Below are 26,223 nucleotides of genomic sequence, written 5' to 3'. Positions count from 1 at the left end.
AGATCTGCTAGATCCAGGAGAGTCTTGTTCTCAAACAGTAAGGAGGTTAGAAAATTGAGGGGATCAATTGTTCTGGCGTACTGTAAGTTACCTTCTACAAATAGTGGATCTCTACTGGCTTTTGCCCGGGGGTTTTACCCCGTTGGGGTTTCTCCGTCAACATTCGTTGTGTTCTTTTATTGCTTTAATTTATTTATTGTTACCGGTAATTCAACATAGGTAATTAAGACATGTGAATGAATCTGGACAAACTTTAATTCTTGTGACTTGTTGCACGAATTAATTGATAAGTTTTTTAATTCCGCATGAACACCTATTCACCCCCCCTCTAGGTGTTAGTTGGGTCGAACGTAAGGTTTTTCAATTATAGTTAGCAATTCCAGCTCCATATGAAGCTCATGATTGATATCTTCATTAGCATCAATATCGTCACTGTAATCAATAAGAAAACCTTTATATTTGTTATCCACGCACTTGTTCAGAAATATCGTAATGAAATGAGCATATGAGTTTGTAATTAGGTATTTGATCACATAGGATTGTCCAGCTCCTATATATCCTATGACTAAAATCTTCCTAGAGAGGAATAAGGCTAGACAGAGTGAAAAGGATTTTCCATGAAATGGGAAATGAAACTTCTATAGGTAGGCTAATATCCTTGAAGTCCTTTCTCTCTGAGGTGGCTTCATCTCGAGGATGGGTTTAGTGCAAGATCGACTTGTGTCTTTCTGCACAATGAATTCAAGAAACTTGGCTGAAGATAGCCCAAAGAAAGATTTTAATGGATTCATCTTCATGTTGTGCTAACATAACCTTTGAAAGACCGCTCAGAGGTGGGTTTCAACTCTTGACGGCGTTTTCGTCTTATGTAACATGTCCTTGAAGATCTTGGTCATGGCTCTTCAAGGCTTTGTCCATACCATAACCAAAATTCGAAACTGATTCCATTCAACAAAAATGAAAAGAAAGAAAGAAAAAGGCTTTGATATGAGGAGAAGGAAAGGAGAATGCTTAGTGAGAAGACAGCACCAGAGAAGAAATTCTTGAATTATTAATCGATAGATAATTTTCATCGGTAGAGATAACCACCAATAAAAATAAAGGTGGCAATGGAATATATCGGCATAAGTGACAGTTTTATATGTCAAAATACATCCACTACTTGAATCTTCTTACCTTTCTTCGGTACCTCTAAACTTAAATGTTAGTTGTAAACCAAATAAATCACTAGATGACACAAAATTAAAAAGGGAAAAAAAAAAAAAAAGATTATTGGGTGATTGGAGAGTTATATTTTCGAGGTTTGGGTCAAATGGCCAAATAATTTTAGGCCCGTTTGATTGCACGAAATTTTCCTTGAAACTTGGAATTCGAATTTTAACTTCCACTTTTGACCTGTTTGATTGACAAAATTTTTCAGAAAATTGATTTTCCATGAATTTCTAGGTACAACACCTTAAAGCGTAATTTTCCACCTTTTATTTTCCTAAGGGTAGGTGATTTTTGATATTTCACCTTTTTTTTCTTTTTTTTTTTTATTGTTGACAATGAGAACAAATTCTAAGAACAATTGTAAAAGATGATATCTTTAAAATTGACAATTTTCATGTAAAACAAAACAAAACGAACACCAAAATATAGATGATTTTTTGATCTTTTTTTTCCCTTTTTTTTTGTTGGCAATGGAAACAAATTCTAGGAACAATAGTAGAAGTGAATATCCCTTAAATTGACAATTTTCATGTAAAACAAAGCCAAACGAACACAAAAAAAAAACTTTTACTTCAACATTTTTCACGCGAAAAATTATACAAATCAAACAATAATTTATAATTCCCAAGAAAACAATTTCTAAGTAATTCTATCCCCTAAAATTCATTTTCTTTCCACCCAAATTCCATTTTCGCAATCAAACATACCCTTAGTGTGAATTTAGAAGCAAAAATTTCCGGGGACAAAAAAAAAGTACAGTCCACTTAATATGAACAATAGTTGAATGTAAAATTTGACAACAGTAGAACAAGATATAATCATGCATATTTAAGAACACTTAACTGAAATCACGTAATGAACATAAAAATAGTTAGCAGAAACAATAAACCCTTTTTTTTTTAACATTAGAAAAGCTTTGGCAAGGAATGATTTATACTATCAAATCTAACCAATCACAAAAATAGTGGCGCATATAGTTCTAACTTTATAATAAAGTAGAATTCCCAGAAAATACAAATCTAAGATTTCTACAAAGAGTGGTCCATCATTTGAAAGTGGAGAGCCTGGGAAGCTTGTCTCGCAAATAGTACAGTCTTGCTCTCCTGACTTTCCGGTGTTTGATAACTTTAATCTCTTTGATGTTTGGTGAATATCTGTACAACATGAACGAATTTATGAAGAATCGAAGATAAAGCCTTGCAATTTCGATTTAGAAAAAGAAGCACAACGCATAAAACAAGAAAGAACATGATAGAGAATAGAAACACCATTGGAGCCAACAAACTGTTCTCAATGACTATCTGCATTTCAAAACCACGTACAAAATGCTATTTTAAATCGAAAACAAGCAGCAGTTGTACCAAAATGAAAATCAAATCAGAATAAAATGACAACCCATGTGCAAACGTGGTAAGCCATGAAATATAGAATAATTGTATCACAAGCAAACATCAATATAAACTCATGTGCTCACTTAAAATAACAACAAATTAACAGAAAATATGCTTAAAACCCTGTATGAATCTCTAAGGATTGATGCCACCACGCAAAGTAACTTAACAGATTGAGGAAATTATCGGCTTTGACAAAACTGATTAATAACACAAAAAAATCATGTGAGAAAGCATACAACTTATGCACATCCCATGTGCAGGAGGATTGGCATCGCATTAGGTTCATAACTAGAAAAAGGATTGAAATTGCAAGTGTGGGAGAGCGGTCAATGCTTCGAGGTGTAGAACCATGTATGTCCAACTGAAGATGAATGATTTTAGAGAGGATGATTGAAAACACTATACTATGTGTATTTACCCCACAATGAAGTGCCCTTTCCTTTTACTTTCTTCAGCAAGTCATTGTAGAGTGCGTCGGTATATTCTGTCAGAGGGCTATTTCCCCTATATTTCCACAGTTTTGAATGAACTGGATGGTGTTAACTGACCAGTGATGTAGAAGCACAAATTAGGAGATCAATAAGTGATGATTTGTTATGCACTGATATTACAAAGATTGGGTAGCGATTATGATGAAGAAGAGAGAACCAAAATGGAATAGCTGTGAGAGAGAGAGAGAGCAATGATAGACTTCTTTTATCAATCACATTAAGCTCCTGTTTGACAACCATTATTTGAAAACTTCTTTTCTACATACTCATTTTCAACTACACATTCATACAATAAAATATTTTACACGTAAACCCAAAACTTTTTCTTATTTTTTAACCACACATTCTCCAAAAAAAACTCACTATTCAAAACATTGTTTTTGCCCAAATAATGGTCGTCACACAGGTTTTAAATGAGAAATCAATTTATAATAACAACCATTGTATATTTCCAGTGGTGTAGATGAGTATGACTTGGGCAGATTTAAAGGTTCCCCTGCCCTCGCTATGATTTTGCCCTCCCTTAAATGATTATCATTCAAATGTAGAGTGTAGCTGTGTGATTAGACAATTGCGTATTCCGTGGAAATCAATACAATGCTTTTGATAGAGCTCCATAAATCACAATCCAAAGGATCAACAAAAAGTCAACACACCCTATTATCAGTCAAAAGTTTGTATGCGAAAATCTTCTTGCAGTGCGTTATTAATTATTCTTAATGCACTTCGCATTTGAGTTGTTGAAATTCAGAGTGACCAAAGGCATAGATTTAATTAAGTTAAAGATGCTTGGTGACAAGGCGAAAAAAAAAATGATGACATGTTTATACACACAAAAGCAACAAAATGAAAGTTAAATACTTACACAGGGAACACAATCTCAACTCCAACACCTGCAATAATCCGTCGAATCCGTATTGTTGTGTGGATGCCAGCATTTTGCTTTGATATAACTATTCCTTTATACACGGATAACCTACGCCTATTTTCAGGAACTTCCTGAAAGACAAATGAAAAGACTTCCATTTAAATGGTACCCAAACATAAAACATGTTACTTGTGTGTACATATCCAAATTGAAAGTGCAAAATTATATTTAAAATGAAAAAAAAAAAAATATATATATATATATATATATATGTGTGAGAACAAGTTACCAGTTTGATCTCCACAATATCCCCCGTCCGAAGATCAGGAGTAGGCCTTTCCTTGTCTGATGCTTCAATTGCTTTCTTATTCAATATCTAATCATACACAAAATAGAAAAATGCATTCAAATTCTTACAAAAACCTACTAATTCAACTAATTCATTTCAAAAACTAAGAACTCAAAAGTAAATTGTGAAAAATGGGGCAGAAGAGAATGAGCTCAGTGTCAGAATGCTGTAACATTCCAAACAGTACATTCTGTATGTTTAACGGCAGTGGCACCTCTGCCATTTGGAGCCACTGCACCAGCAAATACCATCTTCAGCCCCTTAGAAATCTCTCCACCAATACCAGTATGAGACCAGTCTCCAACCCCCCCACTCCCAAGCTGCGCAACCACCACCCAAAAAGACCTCTTAGCCAGGCCCACTACCATATCAATTGCAAAGCACCATAGTATCACCACAAAAACCAAAAAATACATTCTTAGGCAGATTACGCACGCACATAGCAAAAGGAAATAGTACATGAACAAATCAAACTTTAAGAGGAGGATTCACTGCAAAAACTAGCTTGGCTCATTATTTCCAAGATAATGGCCTACTAGAGAATACAAGCAGCCAATATGGAATATTATGAAGTGCACAGACATTGACAATCTAAAGACAATTTAGCCAATATCCCTGATTACTAACCTTCTTTAACGCTTGGATAATTATACTTCACCATAAGATAGTTATACTTTAGCACAATCTAGTCTTGAATAGATTAAATTGGACCAGAAGTTGAACTACTTTTAAGAATTAAAGTAATCACTCAGACTAATTGGAAGATTTCTCCATCCAGTAAGCATTAACTAATCTAATTTTGATAGAGATTACTCACTCCGGACTTTAGAAAAGAACAAAAATCAGAATGACCCCCTGTTTGTCTACCATTATATCAATTTTTTTTCTCAAACTCATTTTCACCCCCCCCCCCCCCCCCCCCCCCCCCCCCCCCCCTTTCTTCTTTCTTTTTTACACCCCCCCCCCCCCCCCCCCCACCACACACATTCTCACAATATAATATTTTGTACATAAACTCAAACTTTTTTCTACTTTTTAATCACCCCTTCTCCAACATATCACTATTTCAAAACTCGTTTTCCTACTTTAATAGTAGACAAACAGTGGCTTAAGTGCAAGGATATTTTACACCATTTTCACTGTTTCTGTTCCATAAATGGATTCAAATTAGGAACCTTGGTTCCATTCCTTACTCTATGCCATACCAGACATGGGATATTCAATGGGAATTCCACCCATATATTCCCAGGTGTATTTTGTTCTAAATATCCTTTACTGGATAATTAACATTATTGTTACTGCTTTTCCTAATCTCCTGAAGGTCTCACTCATCACTATTCTCTCAAGACCGTTAAATTGCATGCATACGTATTTATTCATAAGTTTTTTATGTAAATTCATCCTCTTCTTTGTCATACTAGTCCCAGAATTCTCGCCACCACATGCCTGAAGGTAATGTTGCCACAATCAATATGTCATTTCTCACTGACTGTAGAAAGATACTGATTTGACCACGAAAGGGAAATTAATGTCCAATAAAGCCCTAAGCCATTGGGCAAAGCCAGTTTGCTCTAGATATAGTTCCATATTCTGTTTTTCTGTATGCAAAAGTTAATGTCACAACACTAGTCATTGAACCATTGATTTGTGCCAATTTTAAAACTCGAATAGTAAATATGATTAACGATACATCAGCCAAATATACACCTTTTGCTCGTCGGAAAAAAAATTAATTGAAGATTCAAGCGAATACCCCCATAATATCCCCAAGCTTAATTCTTGGCGGTCTGGGTGTCTTCTCCTCGGACTCAATCTCCTCGGACTCAATCTCAGCTTCTTCAGACTCAACAGCTTCATCATTCTCAGTGCTTTCTTCCACTTCGGCCTCTGCCTCTGCCTCTGCATTCGCTTCAGCCCACACAACTACAGACCTATTTTTCCCCCATTTTGGAGGGCCCGAGCTAACACAACTCGGAGAACATCGGGAAAAGAAAGCTAAGGATGAGAGGCGCGGAGCCACCACCGCTGAAAAAGCCAGCTTTGTCTGTGGCAGTGTGCATTGCGTGGGAGTTTTGGGTATACTTAACAAAGCCTGCACAAATCCTAAAAGAAACTGTAAATAAATTTGAAAGAAAAAAAATCAGCATCATCCGTAGAAATTGGCAGGTACATTACCTGTGGAAGAACAGCGGAGCTCATGACTGAGAATTGTGAGAGTGAGGGTGGAATTTACGAATCGGAGGAGGGCCTTATCCGTTTGGGAGATAGGATTATCTAGGGCATGTTTGACTGAGTTCAAAAATATGAAATTCACTTTTTTCTTTTCATTCTTTTTTTTTTTCTTGATTACAAAAGTTAATCTTTAAAAAATAAATGGACGTTTGATTTGTTATTTTCAATTTTTAGCAATGTTCTAAAAGACACGTCTAAACTGCATCCAAATGCTACTTAGACGTCTAAACTGCATCCAAATGCTACTTAGACGCGAGGCTCGCATGAAACATAATGTCTTGACAATGAGCACTTAGAGACGTTTTATTTTTTTTATAAGTCTTTTATTTCACTTTACTTTTAGGATTTAAAATGATTTTATCTCTACAAAAATAAAATCAAAACACATTAAAAAATTAAGTGGAACTTATCTACTTGAAAATTGAAACTATGAAATGTAATTAGTTTTTACATTGTGACAATTGTATAACTAACTAGTTGTAGAAATTATTAAGTAAATATAGGCTATGTTCGAACCACATTTTTTCAAAAAAATACATTTTTAAACAATAATTTAACATCATTTCAACCACACATTTTTTAATAAAATAATTTTACATGTAAATCCAAAATATTTTAGTTATTTTTTAACCACACATTTTTCATCAATACATTATTCAAAAATTCATTCTTAGGAATATAATGTGGCTCAAACAAGGACATGGTATTTTATAATTTTAGATGTTTGATATATATCTTATTTCATTAAAATGATTAAAAATTAATAATAATATCAAAAAATAAGAAAAACGTTTTTTTACATCTAGATTCGTAACCTAAATCTAGGAAAATGTTCGGATTAAGTGATGAACTTGCAACAAGGTGAACAACAAAGAAAAATTATATACGCCCCAAAAATTTTATTAAGTACATTACAATTTTCTTATTTACTTAAATATCCTTAAGTAAAATCACATAATTAGGGATTTAATATACTTTTTAATTAAATAAATTATTGTTACACAATAAATATAAAACCTAATTTCTTTATTTCTTTTTCCTCAACGTCTCATTTTTCATAACTTTTTTGGCAGCTTTTCTTTTCTTCCACGGTGGCTAGATAATTTTTTTTCCTCACGATAAATGAATTTATACTCTATTTGACCACGATTTGCTAATGAATTTTTTTTTTAGTTTATTTGTCAAGATTGAAAATTAAGAATCTAATTTTTTGTTAACTTGAACAGATTTATTATGAATTTGAAACAATCAAAAGCTTTCGAGTCTATTATCTTCAATTTACTATGAATTTAGTACGATTATTTTCAATTTATTATTTAGCATGCTTCATATCAATTTATTATGAATTTGCGTAATTTAAGTACGATTCTTTTCACGTTTACCAGAAATCATGTAAGACGATGATTTTTAATTTTTAAATGAGTTTATGAATTTGTGTGTATGTACTCATCATTGTGTCCATGAATTTGCGTGCATTCATTACGTGAAAGCATACCCCAGAGCTATTCTTTTCACGTTTATGAATTTGATTCTTTTCACATTTACTAGAAAGCATGGAAGACGATGATTTTTAATTTTTAAATGAGTTTATGAATTTATGTGTATGTACTCATCATAGTGTCCATGAATTTGTGTGCATTCATTACGTGAAAGCATACCCCAGAGCTATTCATATGTGCTGTACTAGTCATTACGTAGGTTTATAAATTACCGGCATGCAATTATCTTTTGTGAATAACTAAGGTACCTCAATGTAGAAAAATTTGAGGTGGTTCTTTAAACTGGGTTAGATATGCAAACTATTGAAATCGTAAAACTTCATGGTATTGTTGATGGTCTATCCGTGCTTGTTTATCTCATGGTCATGGTTGTCTACATATCTAGTTCTCAAGTATATTTACTATTAGAATTCTAATCGCATTCGAGGGGAATTGGTTCTAGAGTTATTTATAAAAACATAGCCTCACTTTCATATGCAAAATCCTCTCATTGAATTTTGCCCATATGAATATGGCGTGGTGCTCTTCCTCGATCTTCCGTTTCCAATGGCTATGAAATAATGAGGGGAAAGTTGAGAAGATAAGGATTAATATTGGTGATAAGTACACCACAATATAATATTCTTTTTTTTATTCAAATTTTTTTTATTGAATTAGAAGTATAATTGTAATTGTGTTGTGTTGTATTTATTAAAAATATATTTTTACTGTGGTATGATTATAATGTAGTGTATAAATTAAATTTTATAGTGGTAATATAATTACCCAACAACAAATCTTTAAAGATGACAAATTTATTACTCAACCACGATCCAGCCTCGTCAGGCACTATCCCATTTTGAATGAAGGAAGGAGTAGCAACCATTTTAGTAATTGAGGTGGAGACGAGGAACATAGTCCCATCCCAACTTATTTTCTATATTTTATATTTTACAATTTAAAAAGTATTAAGATGTTGAATAAATAAGTAATTTTTTTTTACTGCCCCTACCTCGCCTTGCCCATCACACTTCACCTCGTTGTCATCCTTACATTAATCTCCAGTTCAATATAGATTAATTTCAAGTTAAAATCAATAATTAATTTTAAATGTACATGGACTAAATCTTAAACTCCGAAAGTAGAACATACCATGGAGAAGGGCAAATATGTAATAGCAGGAATGGAAAATATGTGATGCTCTTTACGTAGATGGTCAACCATCTAAACATCAATAATGCTTAAATACATGATTGGAATAATGCCCAGAGTACAGGGAGTGGGCAGGTAGGTGGGTATGACCTACATTAAAATTGTACGTGAGTCATGGTTCAAATGATTGGGCCCATAAGGGATTGACTTTATATTTACAGAAGGACCACGGGCACTTCTTCGGATTTCGAAAAGGAAGAGTAAACTTCACCGATTTTGATGGGCATAAAGAAATCGTCTTGGTAGCAGAGTTAGCTCCGCTGCTGGTCTACAAGCAAGGTAAGTAGGTTCGAGGGCTTTAGCGATGGAGTTTTGCCAGCGAGATCAAACAATTTTAGATATAAAGATCTTCCTTAAGTAAATAAGTAAAAGAGGGCAAGTCAATTTTACAAATGGGTAGCACGAAAAGTCTCATGATTGGAACGATCGGTCACGTAGGGAGGAGCTCCCTCACTCTGATCGATCCATGGAAGTTGCGTACGAGGCAGCTCACGTACGGTTCGGGAGCCGAGCCCCAGCACAGGGGCTTAGGTCAACACTTATATAATAGCCAGTCATCAATCCCCTGTTTGAGTCTTATTTTTTGAAAAAAATACATTATTAAACAGTGTTTTGACATTATTTTAATCACAGTTCTTCAATAAAATAATATTACATACAAATTCAAAATTTTTCTTTACTTTTTAACTACACAATTCTCATCAATACACTATTCAAAAATTAATTTTTATGAAAAGAATGGGGCTCTAACAAGGACTCTGTAAAATTATTTTTTTTAATTAAAAAATGTATAATGAAAATAAGTTAGGAAAAAAGAGAGTTTTTAAAGGCCTGTTTAATTTCCATTTTTATCAAAATGCATTTTTTTCTCTATTCTTTTTAATCACACATTTTTCATTAAATTAATTTTACAAATAAATAAAAAACTTTTCCTTATTTTTCATTTACACATTTTTCATTAATCTACTATTCTAAAATTCATTTTTCCATAAAAAATAGGTGTCAAACACCCTCTAAAAATTGTGGGTTATAAGATTGATGTCAACAAGCCACGTCATGATCCCCACGTCTTTACTTCAAACATTTTAAGCATCTTTAAGAACTTCAATTAAAAACTCCGCCAAAAAATTTAAAATCTTCCTTTGTTTGGTGTTTCATTGTGTCTTCATTTAGCCTTTATTTATCAACCATTCTACCACATTATTTTTTCTACAGTACTCAGTTTCAATAACATATTTTTCATTAAAATAATATTACACATAAATTAAAAACTTTTCCTTTTTTAACCACACATTTCAACATCAATCACTATTCCATAATACAATTTTTGAAATTAAAAGGGCACAGACAAGTTATTATTCAAATCAATCTCGAATTTTATAGCTGTCATGAATCCTGAATAGTAAGCCCTTCTAATAATTAGAATTTTCAGTTTAAAATATTTTATATTTTCTTATTGCATATGAAGCTATATTCTGCAGTTGCATAATTTTGTTTGATAAAATCTGCCTGTAGGTTTTTGTTATTAATTTATTTGTCTTTTTTTTATATGAGTTTTTCTTAATTACTAGATCATGATCTTAAAATCATCTGATATTAATTAAGATGTATAAAAATAATGGATTTGTAGCTCAAATTGGAGAAGCCAATTCGTGCAATGGAGTTAGAGGGATTGAAATTAAATGGGAGAATCGTATGCTTTAGGACTTGTGAGCTGAGAATGGAGTAACGAGAGGTTATTTAATATTGTCTGTAATAAAGATAATGAGGATATTAAGGGATCTAATTGACAATATCAAGGGATTGATGAAATCAAGGGTTTTCATATTTGTAAATTGTGTAATCATCTTTTATTGATTTGTAGTTATGCCATAATTCATCAATTATTTTTTCTCTAAATTACTTTATGGTATTAGAGCCATTTATTTCTTGAAAATCTTCCTCCCAACTCAATACGGTAGACATCTAGCATAGCCACACCAAGTCCTCTGTCTACCAACATTTTTTTTTCCAAACATCAACCATGGCCATAGAAAATAACCAAATCAACATTCCCAATGCCCAAGAACCCACAAAACCTTTAACCATGATCGCCATCCATAACTCCATCAAACTCACCTCTACCAATTAACACTCTTGGAAACTTCAGATGGAACCCATTCTCATTGGCTATGACCTAAACAATTTGTTGATGGATCTTGTCCTGCTCCCATTGCTAGGATCACTACAAACAAAGAAACAAAACCAAATCCCGAATACCAAACTTGGCTTCGTAAGATAAACTTCTCTTTGGAGCCTTGGTTGGAACTCTCTCACCCTCTCTTATTCCCCTTATCACTCAATCTCAAACCTCCCATGATGTTTGGAAAGTTCTAGCCAATACCTATGCCAAGCCTTTTCGTGGTCATATTAAACAATCAAAGAACAACTCAACCAAACAACCAAGGGCTCTCAAACGATCTCTGAGTACATGCAGGCCATTAAGTCTTGTGCTGGTAAGCCATTTGACCATGAAGATATTATTGAGAAAATTATGGACAGCCTTGATGATGATTATCAACCCGTTATAGATGCAATTAATGGTCGTGATATCCAAATCTCCTTTGATGAACTACATGAAAAACTAATCAACAATGAACTCTTACTTCATCAGAAGATCAGTTCATCGCCTCTACCGGCTTCTGCAAATCAAACCAATATCAAATCCACTCCAAAGAACTATAGCAATCGCCCCTCACAAGCTCCTAGGAACTCTTCACCTCAAGGGATCGCTGCCAGTCCTCATACATACTATAGGGATGGACGTCCCCCTCTCAACCATTCCTTAGTCGCTACTAGTGGTGTAATGTTCAAGGACACGTTGTCTCTAAATGCCCTTATTTCGCCAACAACAACCAAATATGCAGCCACCTTCTCGTTGTAGCAACCAATGGCAGTTTCATCCTCCTACTCCTTAGCAACCTTAAGCCCATGTTGCAACCGCCAACACTTCTACCAATTCAAATTGGGCTTCTTAACAATGGAGCATATCATGTCATTGTTGACTTGAAAAATCTCTCATTTCACACATCTTATGATGGCAAAGATGACATTGTGATTGGAGATGGCAAGGGTCTTACTATCTCCCTCACCGATTCTGTATCTCTCTTTGCTCCTTCCCAACCCTTTTCTTTGTCTAATGTTCGTCGTGTACCTACCATGAAAAGAAATCTTATCTCTATTTCACAGTTTTATCATTCTAATAACATTTCCATTGAATTCTTACCCACTTCATTTTTTTGTGAAGGATCTACGTACGGGACAATCCTTTTACAAGGTCAGTGTGAGAATATGGTTCTCTAAACACCATCTATTCAGTTTTTGTGGACCATTGGATGAAGATCGATGGTCGAGATTTAATCTTGGGGGAGATGTTGTGACTTGATGGTATTGATGTTGACACAATAAGGTCTTCCCACGTTTTTTGTCAGAGGCATGGGTCTTTCCTTCCTTCCCCTTCTTATGTAGACTCTCTCTGCCATTTCTAGTGGAGCTCTCGGTTTTTCCAGTAAGAAAGTGGTGGTTCTTTATCGGTTTTCCCCCTCTCTCTTGGAAGGTGATTTGCAAGTCATGGAGGGTTGTTCCTGAGCCTGAAAAACACCCATAAGAAGAAGAAGAAGCTGCTGAAACGAGGAAGGAAAACTGTAGAAAATTCGGCCAAACACGGTTGTCTCCTTCCACACTTTTTCATTGTTTTGCCTTAGAATTTCTTCTATTGATTGATGTTTATGGTTGATTGAACTCCTAGGATCCCCAACAAACTGGTATCAGAGCTAGGAGGAGTGAAATCTGTCCAAAAATCGATCAAAACCGGCAAGGAAATCACTATTTCATTTTCTGACTGAATCTGAAAAATTCAAATTCTGGCCAAACTATTGACTTTCCGACGAAATGGAACCTGGACCCATAACCAGCAGACTGAGGCGCTCCTTGTGGTGGGACACGTGACCGGCGGCGGCGCGTGGCGGACCTCCGACGAGCTTTTTTCGGGCAGTTTACTTATTTTGACGTCCTGAACGCACTGATGTCGTTTGTTTTCTGTTTCAGGTTTTACAGAAAAAAGTTGAACGATTTTGCCCCTGGCTTGACGTCTACCGCAATTAGGTTCAGAAACTTGGTGGTATATTTACTATTTTTCAACAGTAGTTTGGTAAGATTATTCCAAACTCTCCGTTAGGTTAGGTTTGGTATCCTTACCAGTTTATGCATGGTTATTGCTTGGTTGCTTATTTGTGAATTCTGTTGATTGAATTCTTGTGATTACTTTGTAACCTGGAAGCATATTTACCTGCTTTATATACATGTGTTTCGTGAACGGATTATTTCACTGTTGTGCTTCATTTCCAAAAATTGTTTTTTAAAACTCGGCACTCAATTATATATTGATCATCTGGAAAGAATTTTTTTTTCTTCAAAAACTTTTTTGTTGTGTCCACCAGTACAGGCTACTCTTTTATAGAATCTATAATAGGTTCGAGGGTCGAATTATCGCAATTCGATGGAAAGGGGGATTACTCGATATGGAAACAGAAAATGAGGGCCATTTTGGTCCAACAGAGAGTTGCTAAAGCTCTTGATGATCCCGCTACATTTTCTGATGAGTTAAAAGCTAAAACAACTGAAATTGAAGACATGAATGAAATTGCTTATAGTTATATAATTTTGCATCTATCTGACAATATTGTAAGACAAGTTGATAGTGCTAAAACTGCTAGAGCTTTGTGGATTGCTTTAGATGCCCTGTTCTTAACTAAAACTTTACCTAACAAAATATACCTGTTGGAGAAGTTGTTTAGTTTTAAGATGGACCCGGGGAAGGATGTCGAGGGAAATTTGAGTGACTTTAGCATAATTGTTAAGAGTCTAGCTCATAATGATAAAACATTTGATGATGAGGATTTAGCTGTCATATTGTTAAACTCTTTGCCCGAATCTTACAGAGAAATGAAAAATGCCATAAAATATGGTAGGGACACTCTCACTCAAGCTATTATTTCTAATGCTTTAAAATCAAGAGAACTTGAATTAAAAAGAGAGAACAAAATTCATTCTCGTGAAGAGAGTCTATTTGTTAGGGGAAGATCTGAAAAGAAAGAATTTAACTTCCATAACAAGAAGGGGAGAGGAAAATCTAAAATGAGATCCAAATTTAACGATAAAAGCGGTAAGAAATGTTATTACTGTGGAAAGTTAGGACATTTCAAGAAAGACTGTTTTGACTGGAAAAGGAAACAAAAAGACCTGAACAATTCTGATGTTGATAATGCTGCTATTGCTTCTGAATTTAATAGTTTGCATGTCATGAATGTGTTTGAAGAAGAATTTGACAAAAATTGGATTCTTGACACAGGGTGCACTTTCCATATATGCCCTGATAGGTCTTGGTTTTATAACTATAGGGAGACTGAACCTAGGAAGGTCTACATGGGAGACAATAATTCTCAAAATGTGATTGGAGTTGGTGACATAGCCATCAGGATGTACGATGGGGCCGTCACGCAGCTCAGAAATGTTAGATATGTCCCAAATTTAAAGAGGAGCCTCATTTCCTTAGGTTTTCTGGAAGATGAGGGATATACCTTCAAGTCTGGCAACAAAATTTTGAAAATTATGAGGGGCTCTCTTGTAGTTATGAAAGGGCCTAAGAGGAATGAGCTGTACTATCTTGAGGGTAGAACTGAAATACCATTTGATTCTAGCCTTCTTGCTGTAAGTAAAGACAAAACTGAACTTTGGCATAACAGAATGGGTCACATTGGGATTAAAGGGCTAAAATCTTTAAGTAATCAGAAATTACTCGGAAAAGATGACATTGAAACTATGGAATTCTGTGAAACTTGTGTTTTGGGTAAGTCTCATAAGGTGAGCTTTGAAACTAGCTCTCATAGGACCAGCAGACCATTGGACTATGTCCATGCTGATCTATGGGGCCCGGAGAAGCACTCCACATTTGGTGGGAGCAAGTACTTCTTGTCCTTAGTGGATGATTACTCAAGAAAGGTTTGGATTTATCCTTTGAAGGCTAAGTCGGAAACTTTTGGAAAATTCAGGATTTGGTTAAAGTCTGTTGAGAATCAGTTAGACAAGAAACTTAAAACGTTAAGAACTGATAATGGGCTTGAATTCTGTAATAGCGAATTTGACAACTTCTGTAAGTAGAAAGGTATAACAAGACACAGAACTGTTAAATACACACCTGAACAAAATGTGGTCTCTGAAAGAATGAACAGGACCATAATAAACAAAGTTAGGTGTATGTTGATTAGCTCTGGCCTTGCGAAAGGTTTTTGGGCTGAAGCTGCAAGTACTGCAGCTTATCTGATTAATAGGTCTCCGTCCAGCAGTATAGGGTTTAAGGCCCTACAGGAGTTGTGGATGGGAGAGCCTCCAAATTTAGAACACTTGAGGGTGTTTGGATGTGCTGCATATGCACACCAATCTGAAGGGAAACTTGAGTTGAGGGCTGTCAAGTGTGTGATGTTAGGGTATCCCGAAGGTGTGAAGGGTTATAGGTTATGGGTTTTAGGGATCCAAGGCATTAAGATCATTAATAGCAGGAATGTAGTTTTTAATGAATCTGAGATGCCATGTCTAAAACAGAAAATCGAAGAAACTAACAAATCTGAAACTGAGAAGAGTATTCAGACTGAGGTGAAGCTGACTAGGCTAAATTCACCTACACCTGGGAATGACGAAAATGACCCTATACATCATGAAAATGAAAATGAAATTGAAATTGAACCTGAACCTGAACCTGAAGAGGTGACTGAACTTCAAGATAACATTGAACCAGTTGAAGTTGAACATTTTAATGATCAGCCACCTAATCAAGATTATCAGCTTACTAGGGATCGGGGGAGGAGGCAAATCAGGCCAAATCCTAAATATCAATCCCTAAACTTGACTGATTTTGCCTTGGTTTCAGGTGAAGCCCTTGAATAGATAGAACCTGCTAGTTATGAAGAAGCTGTTAATGGAAAATGTTCTGAAAATTGGCTAAAAGCTATGCGGGAAGAAATGGAATCTCTAATGGAGAATAAAACTTGGAAGTTAGTTAACAAACCTAAGGATCATAGGATAGTTCAATGTAAGTGGATTTACAAATTGAAAGAAGGAAATAATTCTAGTGATCCTCCTAGGTATAAGGCCAGATTAGTGGCGAAAGGGTTCACTCAAAAGGAGGGGGTTGATTACAATGAGATATTCTCTCCTGTGATAAAGTACAAAACAATCAGACTGATTCTTGCATTGGTTGTTCAGTACAACTGGGAACTGGAATGACTAGATGTCAAGACTGCTTTCCTACATGGGGAATTGGAAGAGGATATTTACATGAGTCAGCCTCAAGGTTTTGAGGTGAAAGGTAAAACAAACTGTGTGTGCAAATTAGAAAAATCTCTGTATGGGCTTAAACAAAGTCCTAGACAGTGGTACATAAGGTTCGATACTTATGTACTGAAGATAGGTTTTAAAAGGAGTGAACATGATGCATGCCTGTACTATAATGATAGTAAGGAGGGCTGTAAGGTCTACTTGTTGCTGTATGTAGATGACATGCTTCTAGCAAGTTCAAGTAAGACTGAAATCACTAAGATGAAGAACCTTTTAAAATTAGAATTTGATATGAAAGATTTGGGGAGTGTTAAGAAGATTTTGGGGGTGGTTATAAAGAGAGATAGGGCTAAAAATAGACTAGTCATTTCCCAAAAAGCCTATCTAAACAAAGTCATAACTAAATTTGGTATGAATGGATCAAAATCCGTGAACGTTCCCTTAGCAGCTCACATGAATCTTTCCAGTGCACAATCTCCTAAGACTGAGGAGGAATTTAGAGAAATGAGGAACATACCCTATGCTAATGCTATAGGTTCCGTTATGTTCTCTATGATAACAACCAGGCCTGACTTAGCATATGCTATAAGTTTTTTGAGCAGATTTATGTCAAACCCAGGAAAGCCCCATTGGGCAGGTTTAAAATGGTTGTTAAGGTATATTGTTGGTACATTAGAACTGGGTCTAGTGTATGAAAAGAGATCTGAAAAACTTGCTCTAAAGGGGTATGTAGACTCTGATTTTGCTGGTGACAAGGATAGCAGAAAGTCTACCACAGCGTACTTTTTTACACTAGGTGACAATTGTATAACATGGAAGTCACAGCTGCAGCCTTTAGTTACTTTGTCAAGTACTGAGGCAGAGTATGTTGCCATAACTGAGGCGGTTAAAGAATGTACTTGGTTAAAAGGAATTTTAAAGGAATTGAACTTCATGCATGATACACCTGTTATGTTTACTGATAGTCAAAGTGTTTTATTGCTTTGTAAAAATCCTGTTTACCATGAAAGAACTAAACATATTGAGGTAAAGTATCGTTTTATTCGTGAAAAACTGTCTCAAGGTGAAATTAATCTTGTTAAAATTCACACTGATAGGAATCCCTCTGATATGGGAACAAAAATTCTACCTGTAGGTAAATTTAAATTGTGCTTATCTTTATTACATATTGACACTGGTTAATTTTTCTTGCAGGTAGTGGGCGATGATGATGAACAGTTCTTCCATGTGCAAATTCGCAACCAAAAGAGAGTGTTATGAGAACCAAGGTGAAGAATGTGAGAATATGGTTCTCTTAACACCATCTATTCAGTTTTTGTGGACCATTGGATGAAGATCGATGGTCGAGATTTAATCTTGGGGGAGATGTTGTGACTTGATGGTATTGATGTTGACACAATAAGGTCTTCCCACGTTTTTTGTCAGGGGCATGGGTCTTTCCTTCCTTCCCCTTCTTATGTAGACTCTCTCTGCCATTTCTAGTGAAGCTCTCGATTTTTCCAGTAAGAAAGTGGTGGTTCTTTATCGGTTTTCCCCCTCTCTTGGAAGGTGATTTGCAAGTCATGGAGGGCTGTTCCTGAGCCTGAAAAACACCCATAAGGAGAAGAAGAAGCTGCTGAAACGAGGAAGGAAAATTGTAGAAAATTCGGCCAAACACGGTTGTCTCCTTCCACACTTTTTCATTGTTTTGCCTTAGAATTTCTTCTATTGATTGATGTTTAGGGTTGATTGAACTCCTAGGATCCCCAACAGTTAGACTAAGGATGGTGTATATGAATAGCCAATTTCTTCTTCCAAGATATCTCCATTAATTGCTTTCTCTAGTGTCAAAATCACTTCGTCCGAGTGGCATCACAACTAGGTCATCTGTCATCTTTTATTTTTAAGCACATTGTGACTTCATTGCTCTTTTAATACAAATTTCAATTGTAATTCCCGTCAATGCAATAAAAGTCATAAATATTCATTTTCAATTTCAACTCTTGCAACCTCATTTCCTCTCGAAGTTATTTTCTTTAATGGACTTCTCCTATTCATTCTGTTGATGACTTCAAATACTATGTAAATCACTTCACCAAATATATTTGGTTATATACCCACTCAAAAGAAAATCTCATGTATTGGATATCTTTGTTCGCTTCAAGTCCCTGGTTGAAAATCACTTCCAACGTAAAATTCGTACTTTCTACTTTGATAATGGGGGAGAATATCAAGCTCTTTCTGCCTTCTTAACTACCAATGGTGCGTCTTATCTCACCTCTCCCCACATACACCAGAACATAATGGGTACTCTAAGCATCATCATCGTCACATAGTTAAAATCGGGTTGTCTCTCATCTCCCATGCTTCCATGCCCTTGTCCAATTGGTCCTTTACCTTCTCCACTGCTGCCTATCTTATAAATTGTCTTCCTACCCCCACTCTTGGTCTTCTTTCACCTTATACCAAACTTTTTGGCACCCCATCCAACTATTCTAAACTTCGTAGTTTTGGGTGCCTATGTTATCCATGGCTTCGGCCATACTCCTCTCACAAATTTGTACCCTCATCTTCTCCATTTCTATTTATAGGGTACCCATCCACTCAAAGTGCCTACCTGTGTCTAGATCCCTCCTCCTCTCGTATTTACATGTCTTGTCATGTCAAAATCGTAGAGTCTATCTTTCCATTTGCTGTTATTCAAACTGATCTAGATCGTCTTTCTCTTGTAACACTGTCTCACTAGTGTCCCATGTCACTTCCGATCATCGACACATCATCCTCTGTATCCAGTTCGATGTCCTCACCATCTGCAACCATCTCATACCTCCATAGGTGGCCCCAAATTCAAGTCCCATCGTGGCCACACCAGACATCCAACACGGCTGTCCAAAAACCTAATTCCCAACGTTGCTACCCCATCCTCCAACACGGTCGCATCAATACTATCCCACCAATCTCAAACACCCACTGCTGCTCTAGCAACCACCTCATCCATCACTTCCTAACCCTTTTAATCAACTTTTTCATCTCGAGTCATAGTTACTAGATCCAAACATAACGTCCACAAACCCATTCAAAGGCTTAACCTTACAACCCAACTTTATACCACTAATCACATTGAATCTACATTTGTGACACAGGCCCTTAAAGACCCTAAACGATGTCAAGCTATGTCAGATAAGTATAACGTTCTTGTCCGCAATGGGACTTTGGAGCTTGTTCTTCCTGATTTCTCACAAAATGTGGTTGGTTGCAAATGGATTTTTAGTACTAAGTACTTATATAATGGTTCTATTGATAGGTATAAGGCTTGTTTGGTTGCTAAGGGGTTTCACTAGTACATTGGAGTTGATTATAATGATACCTTTAGTCCAGCTGTAAAGCTCGCTACTATCCAACTTACTCATTGTGGTTGATCTATCAGGCAACTTGATGTTAAAAATGCCTTCCTCCAAGGCACTCTCTCCAAGAATGTGTTTATGCTACAACCACAAGGCTCCATTGATAATGATAATCCTCACCATGTCTGTAAACTTTGTAAGGCCATCTATGGCCTCAACCAAGCTCCCCGTGCCTAATATCATGAGTTTCACCAGTTCTTTGTAACCTCTGGCTTCACTAACCTGTATGCAGACACCTCTTTATTTGTCCTCAACGGTGGTGGTACATTATTTTATCTTTTTGTTTATGTTGATGATATCATTTTTACTGGTGACAATGCATGGGCTATAAATAAATTTATCAAGCTATTGTCTCAATGTTTTTCCTCGAGGATCTCGGCCTCTTAACATACTTCCTTGGGGTTGAAGTTACTACCCATGCTCATGGCCTCTTTTTTACTCAACGTTGCTATATCCTTGATCTGCTCACTCGAGCTTGCATGACCAGTACAAAGCCCATTGCAACACCTCTTGCCACTAGTCTTACACTTTGGTACAACATTATATGATCACTCTGAGTTCAGGGCCATTGTAGGCGGTCTCCAGTACCTTTCACTAACACATACGTACATTGCTTATGCAGTGAATAAATTGTCTCAGTTTATGCACTAACCCACCGGTGAACATTGGAATGCAGTTTAATGCCTATTACGATATCTCAGTAGAACTCTTGATCAGGGTATCACACTTCATCACCACTCTACTTTGCCTCTTCATGCCTTCTCCGATGCCAATTGGGTAAGTAACAAAGATGACTTCACTTCCACTAGTGCACACCTTGTTTATCTTGGTCACGATTCAGTTTCCTAGAGTTCTAAGAAGCAACGTACCGTTGCACACTCCTCTACATAATCTGTGTATCGCTCGGTTACAGCTACGACCGTCAAATTCGCTAGATCTGCTCACTTCTCCCGGACTTTGGTGTTGCCCTTCCTCAACAACCTGTGATCTACTGTGACAACATCGGTGCCACCAACTTTGCTCTAATCTTGTTTTTCATTCGCACATGAAACATATTGCTTTAGATTATCACTTCATTCAAGAACAATTTCAGAATGGTATGATTCAGTAGCTCATATCTCCTTTGCTGATCAGCTAGAGGATGCACTCACCAAGCCACCTTCAAGTCAGTAGTTTCAATTTCTCAAGAACAAGAGTGGACTTTCATCTCGAACGTCCATCTTGCGGGGACATGATATACATAATGAGGATATTAAGGGATCTAATTGACGATATCAATGGATTTATGAAATCAATGCATTTTCATAATTGTAAATTGTGAAATCATGTTTAATTGATTTGTAATTGTGCCATAATTCACCAATTTTTGTTCTCTAAATTACTTTTGTCTATTTTTTTAATGTATAAATCAGCTATGTGTTGGTTTTGAGAAAGTTGTCTCTTGATAAAGGTAATATTTGTAAATTTGAAGCTTTAATTGGTAACTTTGTGTATTTTCATAATGATTCATCTAATATTTTCCAATTCTGTCGCCTTAAGTTATGTGAAAGCTCTATGCCTTGGGTTGGTTGATCAAATGAATGGAGGAGGATAGCCATTGATTTTACAAAATTTTATTTCTAATGGTTAAAAATGTGTCCTAACATCTAGAGTGTAATAAGTACATATAATGAAAAATTGAGAATCCAAAGATGTCATAGTAAATTTGAGAGACTGGAAGTTTAGGTGGGAAATTTAGTTCACCACATAATGTTGTGCATTGTTCTTTTCTTAATTACATGTCGGTGCTTGGACTGTGAAATTTGCTTAGAATCTAAGCTCATTTTCACCTGGTATTTGTTAGTAATTACTATACATCGAAGTGATGTTGTAAATATTTTTCAAGTCTTCCATTTCTTACTTCGGCGAGGTTGATCAAATGATGTGTTAGATTCTTGTGTTCCCTGTTTGCTCTACGTAAAATTATGTGTGTTAATTTGTTCTTGCATTTCTTTTTCACGGTTCAGCCTGTTATACAAGTAATTTCCATTTTTTAAATGTAGTGACTACCTTTTTAAGCTATTGCTTATTGGAGATTCTGGTGTTGGTAAATCATGTCTTCTTCATAGGTTTGCTATAAGATCTCAATTTATCTTCAATATCCATCTATTCTTCTTGAGCATCATGAGACCTTTTAAATTTTCCTAGTCTGATCCATAATTATTTACCTTGTTGGGGTCCCTTGTAACATTGTTTTTTAGCTTATGATCTCCTGCACGACAATATAATTTTCCTCTCATGATATAATTCTGTTTTGGCGTTATTATTTATTTCAATAAAAGCAATGGGGGTCTCCAGAAGTTGGGAAATGAGAAATAAGCATAGAAACGGTACTAAATTTTGTGAGGAGATTCTGGTGTTGGTAAATCATGTCTTCTTCATAGGTTTGCTATAAGATCTCAATTTATCTTCAATATCCATCTATTCTTCTTGAGCATCATGAGACCTTTTAAATTTTCCTAGTCTGATCCATAATTATTTACCTTGTTGGGGTCCCTTGTAACATTGTTTTTTAGCTTATGATCTCCTGCATGACAATATAATTTTCCTCTCATGATATAATTCTATTTTGGCGTTATTATTTATTTCAATAAAAGCAATGGGGGTCTCCAGAAGTTGGGAAATGAGAAATAAGCATAGAAACGGTACTAAATTTTGTGAACTAATCCATTTGTCATGTGCATCCTTGGTGTTAAATATCATTGAATGAAATCAACATGTCTGCATTGAATGAAATCAACATGTCTACTTTCTTATGTGAAGCATTCTACTATCTTGATTCAGGAGATTCTCAATCAGTGAGGTCGAGATGTCAGATAACACGGTGATGGCGTTGAGATACCATGAGATGACGAATCAGCGCAAAGATAACATGTGATTATAGCACTTTCCTTAATTGGGGCAATTTTGACACGTTTTTAGTAATTTAGCTATAACTTTGACTACGATTATCAGAATCGCCGTTATGGACCCAATTCGAAAAGCTCTTTTTGGGGCGCACATCGTGGTCACCCAGCTATACTCGGTAGGCATCAATTCGAGGCCAAAATTCTCTATTTTCCCCTTCGAATGTCAATTTTTTAGTTATTTTTTCATTTATGGTAATGTTTCGTTTGCATTTTTCTAGTTGATTACGAATCCGATTTGAGCCATATTTTTGGCAAGTTATTTCTTTTATTCCGTATTTTATTTTGGTGTGATTTTTGAAATTTTGCCATTTTCATATTTTCTCAGTCCCAACTTGTGGTTTATTTTTCATTGATTCTGAGCTTAATAAAAGTCAAATTGAATTTCAAAGAATTCTCTTTGTCCTTGGGCATTTTCATCCATATTCTTTATTGAAAATCATCTATTGCAGCTAGCCTGCAGGATAATCGCTATCCATTGGTGTAGACTTCGTAAGTGATCAATTCTATTATACCCTTTGACCCTTACTACTTACAAAACTAGCCCTCCATAACTATATATCTTGGTTTTTGATGCACAAAATCCGAACAGTGGAACAAGATGGAAAACCATTAAACTCCAAATTGTAAGTATCTGTAATATCTTGTAGCATGTTGTGGTTGATGGAGTTAAATTTTAATAATTTCCCGAGTTATAAAAACTCATTTTACCTCAATATGGCGTTGGTAATTCAGTAATTTTTCCATCAAGCAAAATTTTCCAATTGCATAGGCATTTATAGGATGTAGAGAATCATAAAATCATGTTTTACCACTCTAGGTATTGATCATGTACTTTACTTCCCTGTAGCTTCCATATACCACCATGGTCATTTACTTGGTCTTATTTATATTTGATTTTCTGCATATGGTGTTCACTTGCTTCCATAATCCTCTCTATGCTTTATGCAGTGGGATACTGCAAGGCAAGAACGTTTTAGAACTATTCCTAGTAGCTACTACTATGGAGCTCATGGCATCATAGAAAGAATTAGCAATTCTCATGCTAGTATTGTTGTCATGTGATGAAATAGGCTTATTGTCATTTTACTTCTATTAGGTAGTTTATGATGTGATTGTTCGAGAAAGCTTCAATAATGTCAAGCAATGGCTAAATGAAATTGACCGATATGCTGGTGACAATGTTAACAAGCTTCTTGTTGGAAACAAATGTCAATGTTAACAAGCTTCTTGTTGGAAACAAATGTGAACTCACAGTACAGAAAGCTGTTTCCACTGAGACAGCTAAGGTAAACAATTGATGCACCTTATATTTTCATTCTAAAATCATATATAATCACTTGGTACATAGACACTTGATAAGCTTAGTCATGTTATTATGTCATTCCTTGACTAATTTAGGCATTTGACGATGAAATTGGGAACCCTTTCATGGAGACAAGTGCAAAAAATGCCACCAATGTATAGCAGGCTTTCATGGCTATAACTGCCTCAATCAAGGACAAACAAGCATTCTTTGTGTGGATTATAGAATTGTACATTTAGTTATATAAAATTTTGTTGAAATCACCTAGCTCTAACTTCTATACGAACTTGTGACGGTTTATATGTATAGGATGATGAGTCAACTTGGCATGAAAAATGACCAACCTCCAATTGTACAGATCCGAGGACAACCAGTTAACCAAATTTCTGGTTGCTGTTTCACCTGAAGAGATGAAGGTTTAATTAACTTGATGTAATGGTGTTTCTAATGCCATGTAAAATTAGTTTTTCGTGTTAGTTCTTTAAGGTGAGGACTTCTCTTCGACAACTTGATGTTTTAGCACTGTGTAAGCCTCTGAAGAAAATATATGTACAAAGTGATAATAAAGGTGAGTACCAGTGTTTGTTATCACTATTTTTTTTGTGGTCCTTTCCGCTACATTATTATTGTCGATTTTATCCCACAAGTGTACGGATGGTAAAAATTAGTAAAGTAGACCTGTGAGTCCAGATTATCGTTCCCTCGAGGACTATATTTTAGCACTTCATTCAATTTTTTCTAACCACTATTTGATGAAAATAAACAAAATCGATGACTGATTGTGATTTTTGATCTAACTACTTAAAATTTGAATGGATGCAACAAAAAGTGATTTGAAATTCAAACAATAAATGGATGTTAGGACGGAACAATTTCACCTATTAGTCACCTTTACTTCTAATATCGAGATTCATAAAATCTAAAGTAATGTTCGGTCGAATTCTTCTATTGTATTCAATTAACCACTCTTGAGTTCTCGTTGAACCTATTTAACTACTTCAATTCATATTTCTATGAGAATTTGATGCAGGAGGATCCGAGTCAAGTGATGCTGATTTGTGAGATTGCACGATGATGGCGCTGAGATACCATGAGATGGCAGATCGGCGCAAAGATGGAAAGTAAAATACTATTATTTCCTTAATTGGGAGATTTTGACGCGTCTTTGGTAATTTGGTCATAACTTTAGCTACGGTTATCGGAATCGCTATTATGACCCCAATTCGGAAAGTTCTCTTCGGCGCGCACGTCGTGGCCACCCAGCTTTGCTCGGTGGACATCAATTTCAAGCCCAAAATCCACTGTTTTCCTTTTCAAAATTCGATTTTTAGTTATTTTTTACTATTTATGGTAATATTTAGTTTCCTTTTTTTTATATGTTAGAGAACTCGAAATAAGCCAAATTTTTGGCAACTTACTTCTTTTACTTAATATTTTATTTTGGTATAATTTCGGGATTTTGCCATTTTTGGTAATTTTCCAATAATTTCGTATTTCGCAGCTATTTAACCCGGTTTGTGGGTTAGTTTTCAGCATTCTGCATTATTAATAATATTGAGTTGAATTCAGAGTATTTTCTCTGTTTTTTTTTGGGGCGTTTTCTATCGTTCTTTTCTTGCGAATCATCTGCTACAACCAGCCAATAGGATAATCACTATCCTACCCGGCGTCAGAATCAAACTTAGTTAAATACACTAATAGTTCTAAAAATTCATTTATGACTGCAACAATTAATATAGGTATATCTACAAGTTATATAAATTTACTGAATTTTAATATGTGGTCTAAACAAGAATCTGCATCTCTACGCAATTATTGTTCACGAAATCATTGAATAATTGGCTAGAAAATTCAAAATATTGAGAATATGATTAAAATCCACACATGTAATTATAACGAATAAGAATCTCAAATAAAAGAAATAAAGATTCACAAATCAGTTACATTATTTGCCCTAAAATTAGATTAGCTACTCATAATAA

The 26,223-nt window shown here is 35.5% G+C and overlaps 1 protein-coding gene and 1 pseudogene across 1 annotated transcript; one reads left to right on the top strand and one right to left on the bottom strand.

Moving 5' to 3' along the window:
* Nucleotides 1-2,050: 2,050 nt before the first annotated feature.
* Nucleotides 2,051-6,632, bottom strand: LOC111396387 (50S ribosomal protein L19-1, chloroplastic-like). The gene is made up of 5 exons (XM_023022826.1): nt 6,490-6,632; nt 6,068-6,406; nt 4,255-4,341; nt 3,963-4,096; nt 2,051-2,366 (listed from the first exon to the last, which is right to left on the bottom strand). Exons 1-5 carry the CDS (start codon nt 6,511-6,513, stop codon nt 2,258-2,260), a joined length of 693 nt encoding a protein of 230 aa, XP_022878594.1. The 5' UTR covers nt 6,514-6,632; the 3' UTR covers nt 2,051-2,257.
* Nucleotides 6,633-21,221: 14,589 nt separating this feature from the next.
* On the top strand, nt 21,222-24,647 carry LOC111395376 (annotated as a pseudogene).
* The last annotated feature ends 1,576 nt before the right edge of the window (nt 24,648-26,223 follow it).

Source organism: Olea europaea, chromosome 6 (genome assembly GCF_002742605.1).
Source record: "Olea europaea var. sylvestris chromosome 6, O_europaea_v1, whole genome shotgun sequence".
NCBI lineage: Eukaryota > Viridiplantae > Streptophyta > Magnoliopsida > Lamiales > Oleaceae > Olea > Olea europaea.
Note: the sequence above shows the minus strand (reverse complement) of the source record. Positions and strands in the feature narration are given on the sequence as shown.